Source organism: Tauraco erythrolophus, chromosome 7, assembly GCF_009769465.1.
Source record: "Tauraco erythrolophus isolate bTauEry1 chromosome 7, bTauEry1.pri, whole genome shotgun sequence".
Taxonomy (NCBI): domain Eukaryota; kingdom Metazoa; phylum Chordata; class Aves; order Musophagiformes; family Musophagidae; genus Tauraco; species Tauraco erythrolophus.
In genome coordinates, this window is record NC_141471.1 from 46,122,944 (window position 1) to 46,137,533 (window position 14,590).

At 40.9% G+C, this 14,590-nt stretch overlaps 1 protein-coding gene across 4 annotated transcripts in view; it reads right to left on the reverse strand.

The window, feature by feature from the left end:
* Window positions 1-4,630: 4,630 nt before the first annotated feature.
* The window catches only part of OSBPL10 (oxysterol binding protein like 10), a 112,902-nt gene continuing 102,942 nt past the window's right edge, over window positions 4,631-14,590 (reverse strand). For all 4 annotated transcript variants that reach the window (XM_086614663.1, XM_086614661.1, XM_086614662.1 and 1 more), the window contains 4 exons: window positions 8,718-8,904; window positions 7,089-7,271; window positions 5,413-5,566; window positions 4,631-4,675 (listed from right to left, as the gene is read on the reverse strand). In XM_086614663.1, coding sequence (XP_086470789.1) covers window positions 4,631-4,675; window positions 5,413-5,566; window positions 7,089-7,271; window positions 8,718-8,904 — 569 coding nt within the window. The remainder of the gene's footprint in view (window positions 4,676-5,412; window positions 5,567-7,088; window positions 7,272-8,717; window positions 8,905-14,590) is intronic.

A 14,590-nucleotide genomic window follows, 5' to 3' on the forward strand; every position in this document is an offset into this window, starting at 1 on the left:
TAAAAGTGTTATGTGGAAGAAAAATAAGATCACTACAGGCATCTCAGCCAGCCTGGGCCTGAAGTTGCCTACCACTTACCTGAGCTTTCTTAAATACCGTTTGACTTCAGGGCTTCTGCTGATGCTCTGCATCTAAATGAAAAGTTGGAGTCTTAAAGGCAGCCACTTAGAAAAAACAAAGTTACAAAGAACTGGCAGGCGGCACGTCACCATCTTGGTTCCACAGCAGCCTGCACACCACATCAGTTCCCTGGTTCTCCGCCTGCATCCCAGAGCTACTCAGCTAAACTAACTTCTGCCTCCTCTCTGAGAACTGAGCCACACTCGTATCAGCAAAGAAAATCCGAGCATCTTGCATCGTTACCAAACCTACCTTCCATACGAGCTGATTTCCTTAGCTACAGCCATCCTTTTGCTGTTCTACTAAGTCACGTTTTGATGAAGCATAATGGTCACAAAAACATAAAATCTGAAGGGAAAAAAATGTTTAAGTTAGACTCTGGTCTTCAGTTGCTAAGGAACTAAAACTGCAGTGTTGCTGAAGTTCTGTATCGCTTTATCATTACTGTTGGAAGCAGTGAGGGCAGGCAGCATTACTGGTAATCCCAGAAGAAATATTTTGACTTGTGGCAGTAATTCCATAACAGAGGAGGAGAAAAGTCATTAGTTAAGTATCTTGATAGATTTACTCTTGAAAAACCAGTTGAATGCTCTGACTCAGACCTCGGTACATATTAATCCCACTATGAGTAAAAAATGGGAGTAAATCATAAAGGTCTCTGCCTAAAAGCGCCAGTAAGGTCTTTAAACCAGATGCATGAACTGCCCCAAGCCGTGGCCCCGAAGCAATGCAGCGGCAGGCGAGGACACGGCTGGGTACTGCTTCCTGTCCTGTTTACAGCCAGTGGTGTTTTCTGTTTCACACAAAAACAAGGTGTCCTCACGCAACAGTTTCCAGCGCTGTGGATCCATGTTTAAAGTGAACCAGAACCGCGTTGGCTAACACCTGAAAAATGTACACCCGGATCCATGAAGCCTCTAAGCACGTTTTTCCTTCTCATGCAATTGACCAATGCTGCAATAATTGAGTTGGGTTTTAAGAGGTATCTAATCCACAATCTCTGTTCATGACAAAGTTTAAATGCAATGTGATTTTGAGAAACAAGACAACACCTTAACTTACTCCCTTTCCGTTTGTCAAAATAAGGCACTTGTTCCCCAGCCCCTCCTGAAGCTGCGATGGACCCTGTTCTCCCTGCGTGGTGCTGTCCCATTGAAACAAGAACACTCACCTACACTGCCTCTGGCAGGGAGAAAACCCAACGGCAACAAACCAGGTTCAGCTGACCAGCCGCTTCTGTCAGAACCAGGCGGATCAGCTCAGTGGTGCCCTGGGTGCTGTACACTGCTCCTGCACACCCCAGTAACTGGTACCAGTTAACTCATGCTTCCGTGGAAAGAGAAAGGGCGTCCCACTACTAAACGAAACAAATCTTTTATTCATAAGCATTGTCATTTTAAATTCACAAATTATGAAAGGAAGGCAAATCAGAAGAGACTGCCAGAGCATCTTTTAAATGATAAAGGTATAAATTTTCGTTCTGAACATTTCTAATTTAAGAAAGAAAAAGGTTGCATAGGCTTTCTACAGGTGTGCACAAAAAAAAATAAATCTGGAGTACATGGAGGTTTTTACATTACAATTCAAAGTGTACATTGGCTACTTGAAAAGGAAGATATTTACTTGCACGTCCAAGACAGCTATCAGAACAACCTACGGAATAAGGCTTATGAATATTCACTTATCAGTCCTGTAAAATATACTGAACACATAACTATCAGAAAAACAAAATGACATTTGTGAATCTTATTCTGGAATCTCTCGCTGATGGGATCTTTTCAAAAAGGACTATTTTTATGTTTGACTCTCCCAAGTTACTTTTGAAAAGAAACAGCGGTAACGGCATCAGGGGATTCCTCACAGCATCAGAACAAAACAGAACATTTATCGGAGCACAAGTGGAATGTTCTCGGCATGCAGAAACAACCAACCATGCAGACAGAAAAAATCTCCAATAAATTACAAGCATAAAATTACTCAAATTTCTCCTTAAAAGAAGGGCTACAGCATCTCTGTAGCCTCGACAGTCGTACCATCAAAGCTGAAAGAGGTCTACTCTTTCAGGAGCACAGGCCTGCATGCCTGACAGAGAGGTCTTCAATGGCTATTTCTAGTGAGTATGTGGCTTGTTCTTTGGTGTATGAAAGTCCACGTTCTGGGAGGATGTTCCACGTGTTTAATTCTGCATTTTCGATTGTTCTTTGTGCTGATATTACAAACTGTGTGAATACTTCTGGTTACTTATCAGTCTAACCTCTAGAACAAGGGTGGATCCATTATAAAGTTAATTCTCGTGGGTGATAAAATACGAGTTTTCCTGATGATACTCAGTAGTAGTTCAGTGATTACTATGACAGCATCAATTTGGTTTTGTTACAGAAAAACCTTGACTATTCCTAAAAATAAGGGGTTTTTTTCCTTTAAAAAAAAAGTGTCAGTTACAAAATCAAGCTCATACAGTCCACATTTTTTTTTTAAAACAGGATTTAAATAATTTATAACATGAATCTTTCTAATGTGCAACAAAAATACATACAAGCAGACAAAATGGCATTTAGGAGGAAAAAGGAGCCATGCCTTCATTAAATAGGGATCTGAAGTTCAAATGTAACTATCTATTAAACCTGATGTCCGAACGAACAACTAATGTTCGTTCGGACACTTCAGACAACTAACGAACCTCCCTGTGTTCACACCTCCGTTTAGCCTTCTGAGTCGCTCAAGAGATCTTCACACCTACCCAAAAAAATCAGTCAGAAAACGCAGGCCGCACAAGAACAGATACAAGCAGTGCTTTGACCTAAGCGTGTTTGTGTGGTACCTACAAAGCGTAAGCGATCGGAGTAGGAAAGCAGAGAGAAGGCACAAACGTAACCGGTACTACAGAAAGGTAGGCAGCCGTGCTACTGTCTGTTAGCAACACCGTGGTTTCCTCACGGGGCACTGCAGAAAGCAGCACTGAGCAGAAGTCGGCACATTTTACATTTGCCTTTTCTTGTCACTCCTCTCAAAAACATCTTCACTTTCAACAAATACGAACTAAAGAGCAACGAAGCTTTAACACAATTTTAGAACCCACCTTCTTAGGTGTCACAGTGGTTACCTCACAAACCAAGATCAAGCTACAAGACTGTTCACTTGCCTTTTTTTTAACTTTACAAAACAAATTATATCTCATTTGTTTCATTAATATTCTCAGTGTAATAATTTACTAAATTATTACTTTTACATCAGAAAATCATTCATCTGAGAAGGCTGGTTATATCATCTCTATTCGTCCAAATATTTCATCCAGAAGCAATCAACTGGGTCAAAAGCAAAAGAAATCAAAACACAGGTCTGCTTGGAGCCTCAGTATGGAATCAAGGGCTCTGACCAGACGAGCTCCCTCCGATTTCCCAGAGCAGCCTACAGGACTGCCTCTTGGCTGGTGGGGAAGGCTCACGCCCGGCACAGTGGGGTGGCAGGACAGGACCCCTGCCCAGCCTCGCCCGCCTCAACGCACAGCCTGGCATGTTAGCGGGAACGCACCAGTGCCGGTTTAGCTCCAAAGGCAAGGCTGCGAAGGGGTGCCTCGGCACAGCTGACGGCGTGCTACACCTCTGATGTGGGGTGGAAAGCTGGGGCAAGAGCGAGCTGGGACACCCACCACAGCCACATCTGCCAGAAGGGATTCAGCAGAACACGAAACCCAAAAGCACTGGCGTGACAGTAGCCAGAGAACGTTACATGGCAAGATCAAAATGACCAGGTGGCTCACTGGTGACCAGAGAGCTACTAAACTGCTGAGGTACCAACAAAGAAAACAGCGAGGACACAACGGGTTAGCGCGAACAACGTTCTTGAGAAGGTATTGCTACTTATAAGATGGCAAAAAATTCACACTCCTAAGTGACAGGAAACATGCTCTTACATCAGCATCCTGGCGAGCGAGCGTGCGCGCTGTCAGTGTATCATTCTTATGTCAAAGTGAGTTACTCAATGACTGTTTAGACAGAAGACTGCCATTAAGTGACACGTCACATTTTAAGTGCAAAACATTTTTGGCAAAAGTGAAAAATAGAAAAACCTTAACCGGTACTAATAAAAAAGTATTTTCTTAAATACTAGCATAGGGCCTGATCCTGCAAGCACACAACTTGGGGAACCCCAGCTGAGTCCCGATGGAGTTCTACGCCCTAACACTTAGAGGAAAAGGTCTTTAAATCACTGTTAGTGTTTGTACTTGTTTACATGTAGTGTAAATAATACACACGCAAACACATACACCCTGTGTGTATATATGTGTGTATACATGGACGTGTGCGTGTGTGTTTGTGTATCCATACACACAAAATGGCTCCTGAATCAACTGGAGCTTGTGGTTATTTTGAGATGCATCATTCACAGCATATAGCTTCTCGTTTCTATCTTCTGGTAACAGGACCTATTCAATGACATCTTGAAGTTACATACTGTGTCATTCTAATGCCTTTAAGGGAAAGTTACGAGGCAACTGCTCTAATCCCGTCAATGGGTCTTCCAGAGAGGATTCAAGTATAGCCAGCCATCACCCTGCAAGAAAATTAGGGAGAGATTTATACATCCTGGATCTGTGTATGTCCACAGAAAAGCTAACATAATACCAATCAACACAAGAAACCATCCCTGTCATCTGAAAATTCCACGCTTAATGAATTTACAGGTAATCTGGGAAAAAATTACAAGGGGGAAGAGAAGCAATGGGAAGACAAACAGATAAGCTGCTGGTTTAAATAGCTGCACACAACGGCTAACTTAACGATACGTCATCTAACAATCCCCTCAGTCGGTCTTACTTCCCTTCCCCCATTCCTCTAAGAAAGAGCAAAGACAAACTTGGTAAAATCAGCTTCGTTCCAAGCAGATGAAACCCAAGACTGTGTTTACAATGTCCATGCTTATTGGACCAATATCCCTGGAGCACATTCATTTTAGTAGCTGAGATCAAGACTAGCAGAGGATGTGAGTACACAGCGCTTGTACGTTAAGGCGTGGATTTTAAGGTAAAAACCACAGCTTTAGGTGGCTAACATTAGGTACCAAAAATTCAGGTTGAAATAAATCTAACTGAAGGAAAGCGAGCAAGTTTACAAAAGAGACATGGAACAATTAATTGCTGCTCTTTAAGACTCAAACTCTGGCATAGAATGTAAAAAAAAATAAATAAATCACGGCCCTAGAACAACACTAGCCCATGGTAAAAAACACAGGCAAGCACCCCCCTCCACCCCGTTTGCAGGAAGATGCTATTGGGTCCTGCATGAACGTACCTCTTTGGCGAAATATTTTGGTTTCCATGGCGTCGTAAGAGCCAGGCGTTGCCTCTCCTCCGCTCGCTGTCTCTCTTCGAGGCGGTGCTTGTGCTCGGTCGCTGCATCAATATTACCTTCTTTCAGAGAACTGGTGACGTGTTGCCAAAGGTGCCTGTGTGACGGAGGAGGAGCACACACGGAGAGTGAGAACGCCTGTGCCGCAGCTGACGGCCTGGCTGGACACCAGGACGGAGAGAGGCAGACCGATGCCACGTTCTCCGTGCCATTTTTGCAAGTCACATGGCTTGCGAACCATCACTTTACTAGGATATTCATTGCACCTATGGACCAGATTTTTCAGATTTGCTCAACTCCCAGTATTTTGCCATGCAAGTTAACTTTCTCCATAGCTTTTGTTCATATTTTGTTCATATTCACACCTGAGCTTTTTTCTCAAAGCAGATGGATTTTTTTAATTATTTCTTGTTCATATTCTTCATTGATGCTCCACCTCCATGTTTATTTGCAATTACATTTTTGAATTATAAGGGAATGTTAGCCAAAAGGCAGGAGTACAGTAAATCGGGACACTGCCTATTCTCATGAAGTTACTAACAGAGGAGTTTACTCTAGGGAGCCCTTCTAGGCTTGTGCTCCATATTCCCAGTTAACAATAATTATCAATATTCAGCCAAACTCGTTTTTCATATAACTGACTGCATTCAGAGGTAGCGCCTTCTCACACTGCATTAGCCTAACAGAAACTTTACCCAGAAAAATAGTGAGAAGAAACCGACTGAAGCTTTCCCATATTTCCAGGGGTGTTTAAATGAGTTTCTGTTTACAATCTGATAAACTGCATATCCTGCAGAAACACTGGATAGCTGTAACGTGTTTACCAGTGTCCAAAAAATACAACAAATACACTGCAGAGCTACTGGTTTCCTTATTTACTCTAACCTTTCTGTTCCTGAACTACAGGGGAAAAATGAGTTTGTGATAAACAAGCATGTCTATACAGTAGAAAAACGGTATCTGACCCTGCACAATGACTCAAGACACATCTTTGTACAATAAAGAGAACATATTTGCAGATAATAAAATGAAGCTTAACTCACGTTTTTAAATCCTCTTACAAAATGTTCCTAAATTCAATAGAAATATTGATTTTTTTCTAAAGATAAGCATCAGCAGTTATTGACAGTGAATAACAGAACAAGTTTTTTTTCTAATGTACCTAGTCAGAATCAGGCATGTGATGTGGGTGCTGAGAGCCTTAAAACCATGTGTCTGTGTGTGTATTTATAGCTCACATTGCACCATGTTTTACATATAAAATATATAAAACATGAAATTCCAGTGCAAATTACAAGATTCAACATTACTTGCAAATTGATTTGACAACCATGTTACAATCACTCAAAAAAGTAGGTGAAAACACTGCACTACCATTTTCCAAATGCTCATTAAAATGCACACAAGCGTTTTCTGCCTCTACAAAACTGATGTCTATGTCACTATAATGTAATTTATGTTCCAAAGAACCAACTCACAGCCTCAGCTATTTATGCCTAGATTAATGAGCTGTAGGAAGAGAACCAAGTGAACCACACCATTTATAATGGCAGTTGGCTTCCCTGTTCTGTTCCCACCTGAGGTTCAAAAGCAGAACACCGTAATGCCTCTGCCCTTACCTTGATTCCAGCGGGCCTTGTTTTGCTACCGGCCTAATCTTTTTCCTGATAACAGGCAGTTTGTTTGTGTCGATCACTTTGGTTTCTCCGTTGCTGTAAGTAAATTCCAGTGTACCATTCCATTCTCCCTGTGCCTTGCACACAATGGTGTTAGTGGGATTGTGTTTCACTTCAGCTGTAACCCTAATTCAAGAGGGAAGAAGAAAAGACCACAGAAATAACTGGTACCATTTATTATCAGCATACAAAAACACTACTGCTGCTAAGGCTACGAGCAGCTTTCTACGTCTACAAAGTAATTTTTCAAGCAAGTAGTGATGCTGTCTCCAAAAAGAAAGACTCAACCCAAGAAAGCTGTGCTAACACAGCGATAGCTTTTAGACGACATTCTCCCAAAACCCAGTGGTAACCCAAATTAACGCTCTGATACTCGGCTCTCACCCAGAACTGGTTACCTCATCAGCCTGAGAAACAACCCAACACTCATGTTAACGTTTTCAGTACATGTTGTTCTTGCACCTGAACATAATGCTGCCCAGTACCTATGTCAAAGACTTCAGGTGCCTTTATTTTCTTCTTTAGCTCTACAAGTTTACTTGTCAGCTGCTGAGAGGCAATGATTAAAGCTACCTCAGTGGTCCACGAGCTGGTCTGAGAGTGAGCAAAATAGACAGGTAGAACTGGGAAAACAAAATGCAGGGTGAATTTTTGTGTGTGTCTGTCTCTCTCTACGAACATGCACACACGCGTTTTGGCAAGCCACATCAAGTAACCTGTAAAGTCAAGTTTTTAACTAATTAAACTAATACAGCACAGCCTTCCTCAATATCCACTCACCCTGATGGCACCAATTACTAATCTACACCTTTTAGAAAAAACCCTGTGAAAACAGCGCACGTTGGTAGTTGCCTGAACACGATACTGAAATGGTTGACACACATATGGAAGAATAATTAGACCAACTGGAACAAAACAAAACAGAGGTAATTATTCCAAAATGCACCACCCCAACAGGCAACACAGCCTTGTCACAGACACTGCTACAGACAAGAAAGGAGTCTGTGTACGTTAATATTGCATCATCAACTTGGGCACAGAAGTAAGACAGGAAGCTATATTGCATAGTGGCTTTTCACACCCTTAATAAAGGGGTATCAAAGACACATCAATAATATTTTCATCGCCTGAAATTTCAGTGCAGAAGTGGCAGTCTCCAATAGGGAGCTATTGCTTTCGCTTCTCTCCTCCCTACAGGGGCTCCACCTAGACCACCAGTTCATCTACAAGACTCACATAGAAGCAGCTGCTGGTGTAGCAGAAATATTGCCTTTTCAACATACATTTTTCTGATCCTGCACTTATAGCAATTTTTACAAGCAACAACACCTGGAAGAATACACTCTCTTTTGTGTAATGAGAGAAATACCTCCGATTCAGTTAAACAATCCAAAACGGGTAACTACAATAAACTGTGCTCTAAAGCTCAAAGTCATCTCAGACACTAATAGGAAAAGAAATTCAGGTATCTGTCTATAAAATACTCCAACAGAAGAACCAAACAGATGCCCAAGGGTCTTTCCATTGAAATCCAATAGCAGGTAAACAAGAATAAGACAGTAATTCCCATACCTGTGGACCTTCCCTCCATAGAACGGCTTGGTATGGAATGTGACGGTAGCAGAATAGCCCGTTCTGGCACAATTTATGTTGACTTTCCCTCCAAGCTCCACCCATGGGATGGTAAGTATTGAGCGAGCATAGGCACTAGGCAGGGTGAAAACATACTCTTCTTCATGTTCCATCAGGTAAAGGACACCTACATAGGAAGAAGGTTGAAAGTGAAATGATAAAAGTTCACTGCTAAGACCTGACAGTCACTGACCAACTACTGTCATCCAAATGGACTTCCACAGACAGCACAACGCGCAACTCGCCTTGAAGGAGGGTCCTGTCTGATAAGAAAAAAAGTCTGCCCTCTGGAACAAATCTCTGCAAACAAACGTTTTCAAAAGCACACAATTTGAATGTGCACCCTGGGGTCCTTACTGGTGCCAAGTGGCTTATCAGAAAATCTGACTGGATTACTTATTTTGTGTTATTGACAAGCAGTAAACTGTTAAAGCCAGAAAAAGAAACAACACTTGCTTGCAAAAAGCCATATTGAATATTCAGATGCTCACTCAGTGTCGTATCGTAATCTCTCTCCAGAAAAAATATGGGCATGGTCAAAGGATGCTTCAGTTGGCCATTCAATCAGACACAACTGGGTCCTCTCCACTAATTTCTTACTGATGCATTCACTGGTGGGAGCGAAAGGCTCTCTAGGTCTGTGGGTACCGCTAGGAAACATGCTTAAGGAAGTCATCCAGAAATTTCCTAGAAGTTTGCTCCTTCAATTCCAAATGCCTAGTTTCCCATATAGCCTTTGCAAAAGTCTTGCATAACCAACGAGGGGCCAATTTTTCATTCTGAAAAGGTTCATCCACACTCAGCATTATGGGGTTGCAACTAAAAGTAACACCACACAGCAGCAGTAATTTTTCAAGATTATTTGGAACTACAAAGAAAGTTGCAGGTCTGATCAGATCTTAGCTTCCCCTGGGGTTAAGGATACAGCTCTATCCCAACCATAGCTGTAGTTTGGTCTTCAGGATGACAAACAACAGGACATAAGACCATAAAGAGATCCTTAAACCTTGCACACAGAATTAGAACATGCCATGTATCTGTAGTAGACAGATTAGAGTTTTACACTCTTTTGTGTCCCATTTAATAACCACCTAAAGGCAAAAATTACAGCTTTGAAAATAATTTTTCACAACAGGTATTGAAAATAACCCACCACAGGAAGCACTTACAATGCAGAAATATTTGAAAAAAAAAAATCAGGAAAATTAACTTGACATAGTAATAGCATCTGTTTAGAAACAAGATGAGCTTGAGCCAATTTGCCTTCACCCTGGGGCAGACAGAACACATTGGTAGTGGTATTGATTAGTTTGTCTATCTGTTTAAGGGAATAACGACACTAATTTTGCAAAGTGATCTGACATGTAATAATGAAAAAGCACTAAGGCACTACTACTGCCAACATAAAAATATGCCCTTAACACTGGATGAAAACACAATCCTACATAACATTCAGAATTTAAAAGCACAGATCTCTATCAGAATCACCATCTTAATTATTTGCTCCAATTAATAGAACTAAAGGCACACACAGGAAGCTCTGCAGCTTGTCACTTCTGCCTTCTGAAACTGTGCCACAAGAAAACACCTTTTCCAAACCAGAAGAGTTTTATGCAGTTGTTCTCAGGATTTCTGCAACCTCAGCCTGCCAGCAAAGACGCAGCCAATGTTCTACTCGCCTGGCAAGTCTGACACAAACGAGCTGCAGAGTGCAAAAGCACAAACATAGAAGAGCAGGATCTTAAAAGGACCTTTAACCATTTTGCCTCAGCAAGTCACGAGTTGCTCGTGTCATGGGCTGAACCCTCATCAGCAGGGAGCAGCCAGGACATAGCTAGAACACACCCACACACATTTTGCCTCAAGCTTCCTCAGCTCCACATCTGCAGGTACAAAAACCACACCTAACACATTGCAGGAAGGCTCAACTATCCAACTCACTGTGACACAGAGCCAGGAAGAACTTCTACTCAAAAAGACAACTCTGCTTATCAAACTCATTAAATGGATGCTATAACATCATTGAATTAAAAAAGAACTATCAAGAAGCCTTTTAACTAGATGATGATGTTCAAAAACGATGAAAATCAGCTCATGGGTACTGATCAAATGCAGAAAGGAAACCAAACAGTCTGCAGTTAAGCATTTTCCACATAGAGAACTACAACAGGTTTCAGACCCAAGACTGTCAGCTTTCCTTTCTCCTCCTCTTCCCATTTATTTTCCACCTTCTTCATTACAGTCACAGGCAACAGACACGTAACAGCAACCAGCTGCGGGAAACAGCCTGTGGTGCTACCCATAAGGTCACATTTCCCCAGTCTTAATGGTCCAAGCACAGATATAATCCTCACGCAGTCAAAAAGCACAGTCCGCCTGGAAGCATCAGCTTCCAACATGACAGTTTTGGGGAGCTTTGTTGTTGTGAGGTTTTTGTGTTTGATTTTTTTTTTTTTTTCAAAAGACAACATGTCGAATACCAGCAAGGTGGGTAGGTGTGGTGCTCACTGCTGAGGGAGAACCTCACTGTATTTATGAACCACACCTTCATGTGAGCTTCTCCAGAGCCTCCTACTCTCCCGGGCCCATTCATCCTCCTCTGACCATCACTGCATATCCCCACATGAGAGGAAACTGCCATGATAAACACAATTTCCTGCTGAGTTAGTGTAGGTTTGCTTATGTCTCTCTGACAGGATCGATAGCTTTTTTCCTCCATGCTCGAGTGGGAGGGAGGCAGAGCTCTAATGAATGCTGCCAAGCACACCGAAAAGTAAACAGCAAATAACAGCAGTGACCTTCAATGTAAATATTTAACCACCACAGCCGGTTAGATATTAAAAACTGAAGCCAGGTCTCTTGGCAGTATTTTTAGCACTTAGTAGCATATTTTTTGAGTTCCTTAAACACCTGAATAAATACATTTTTAATGAAGTGCTATCTCACTTGAAATATGACTCCAACTCAATAATTAGAATCTGAAAAATAATAAAGAGAAGATCTGAAATATCCACAACTTGACACTACTTTTCGTGTTAACGTGACTGAGTTTTGCATTCCATTATTTGTGAAGTCCTCATTTAACTGAAGCACTATGAAGCCTGCAGCTACATCACCATGTCTGAACTGAGACCAGTGTGCTCTCTGGGAAGAGGAAGACAAAATGACACTGAGAGTCAACATTTGTAATGGTTACCACAACTTGAATTCATGCCCTACCCTGCCGAGTTTAAATCTTGAGAAATCAAAGGCAGAAAAACTAAAATCTAACAGTTATTTTTAAAAGTGTTTTGTACTCTTAACATCTGCTTAGAAGTATCATTACATTGTGACTGATCTTTAAAAATATCTGCTGGAAAACATATAGGCTATTTTTCTTCCTTTCTTTCCCACTGTAAGAAATTCTTCATTTTTTAGTTTAAAAATGGCTATAAGGAAATATACATGAAAAGTTGCAGAAGATTCTCCCATTTTCAGTAACGTTTCCTGCTCTCACATCAAAGAATTGTTTCAGAAACTGCAAATTCCTTTAAAAAAAACCTTAAGTATTTATAGGCAGCTGTTATGCATGGAAGAATGCACCAGATAAATACTCTGGGAAAAGAGTTGATTTAGCAATGTAGCTTATTAGAAAAAAAATCCCACAGAGAAGGGTGAATTTTTTATAAACAAGTGTGGAATTTTTAAATTCCCCCTTGAAACGTCCTCAACACCATTTACTCCTGCTTTTGAGTAAAGCAACATATTCAGAGTCATGCTCCTTTCCACGACTCCTCAGCCGGCGTTAAAGGAAGTGATGTTTGCGGCATATAATTTTCCCTGCTGGACTGTTACATGTCCCTCACTGATGCTGCAGCTTTGTGAATTAATTTTCCAGTAACGCACATTGACGAAATACCCGGAGGAGGCTCCGGATCACTCAGCTACAGGAGAGGCATGTGAAATTTAATGCTTCCCACTGATTGCATGGAGATCAATCTGAACAACAAATGGTACGTGGGACACAAACGGCCTAGGGCAGTTTCCTAATTTAACAGGCTCTTCACTCTGTCTGCATTAGTCCTCACACTGCACAAACAGGAGTAAGTTATGTACGGGATGAACCCCGCACGGGTGTAGTGCATCACCAGCCACGCAGGCTCACATGGGAAAATGTGAGATGCCAGAACTGGGCTCTTATCGTCTCATAAACGTTCCAGTGAGCTGCGCTGCACTGCTCATTTTCCAAAGACTGGAGCCATTTGCTAAATTAATTAATGAGTGCCATGCCATACGGAATCTGTTCTGAAACCAGTGGGTGAAAAAATATTAATATAAAAAGTAGCACTAGGGAAATGTTTTGGTAGATCTAGTTGCAGGGAGCAGTCAATCTTTGGGACTGGTAAATTAAAAAGTCGCTAATGCCTCAGGAATAGAAATTATAGACCTGTATCTATAAAAACATACATATATTTGAACAAAAAAAGAAAATAAAATTAAAAAAAAAAAAAAAAAAAAAAACAAGAGAGAAAACATTCATTGCTTTTATTTAGATTTACCCTGGAAAGAGCACTGAACCTTGTTCCTACTTATCAAATCTTTCCAAGGTTAATGTCGATTATTTTAAAATAAGTTTTTGGAAGTCTATACCTCACTAGTTTTTAAAACATTTAAAACAGCAGGAGTGAAAATACAAGACATAACTAGCCACTTGACAATACAGAGCAACCCACTTAAACGTACTTTATGATCTCAGCAAAATTAACCGGTGAATCAAAGGTGACATTTTTTTGTTGGGTTTTGCTGCTTTGGAACAAAACCCAAAAGGAGAAAAGGAATACACACAGCCTACACTGATGTGTGCTCACCACAGCCTCTCCCACTAAAATATCCTTATCCTACAGCCAGTATCTGTTTGAAAATTCTTTGGATCATGTAAAAACATTAAATATTTACATTGACTCTCCCATCCCTTGCTAATTTAAATCTTAATATGATTCTATTCATTACATTCTCTTCCTATCCCTCACTCTCTCATTAGTACATAATTAATATTAACCAGAATTAGGGACTGAGCATGCAACATGAATTCTTTTATGCAAAACAACCCTCTCCTCTATTCAATGTAGCTTTCTCAGGAGGCATCTCAATGCTGACTACTCTGAAGAATGGGGTTTTGTTATATAGTGAAGAAAGAGTTGAGACATTTCATTAGCAAGCCAGATTTAGATCCCTCATAACCACAGAAGAAAGGCTGGCATATAAAACAGCTTCTCACACAGCTTTCCAGCAGTGCCTTCCTACTGGTTCTGCATCTCTGCAGCTGATAGTTTGAAGCAACAAACAAAAATCATAGGCAGAAAAAAATCTCAGTCACTCTGAGGTGTAACATATACTAACAATTGTACAACTAAGATATTGAGCTGTACCCTTTGTACAACAGGGCAATACTGTTCCCAAATCCCCTAATTCTTATAAATTCTTATAGAAGCCTTTGTACTTCCATGGCTTCCTACTTCAGCACTTCCACTGCTGCTTCCAACAACAAAGCATAGAAATGCTCTATACATCTAAGGACATTGTGACAAGTTAAAAAAACGCTTCAAAAGCACCACAGAAACATTACCAGCATATTCCTTACAGAATAGAGGTTCAAAAATTCAGTATTATTTTATTTCTGTAAATAGCCAACTGCAGTACAAGAAGCTTCATTGAATTGTTTGAAGGCCACACACAAAACTATTTAGCAGAGAATAAAGTTTCAAACAGTTGTTTGTATTCAACGCTAAGGTCACAACTAAGTTACAGGTCAAAAAAATTGTTCTGATAAACAT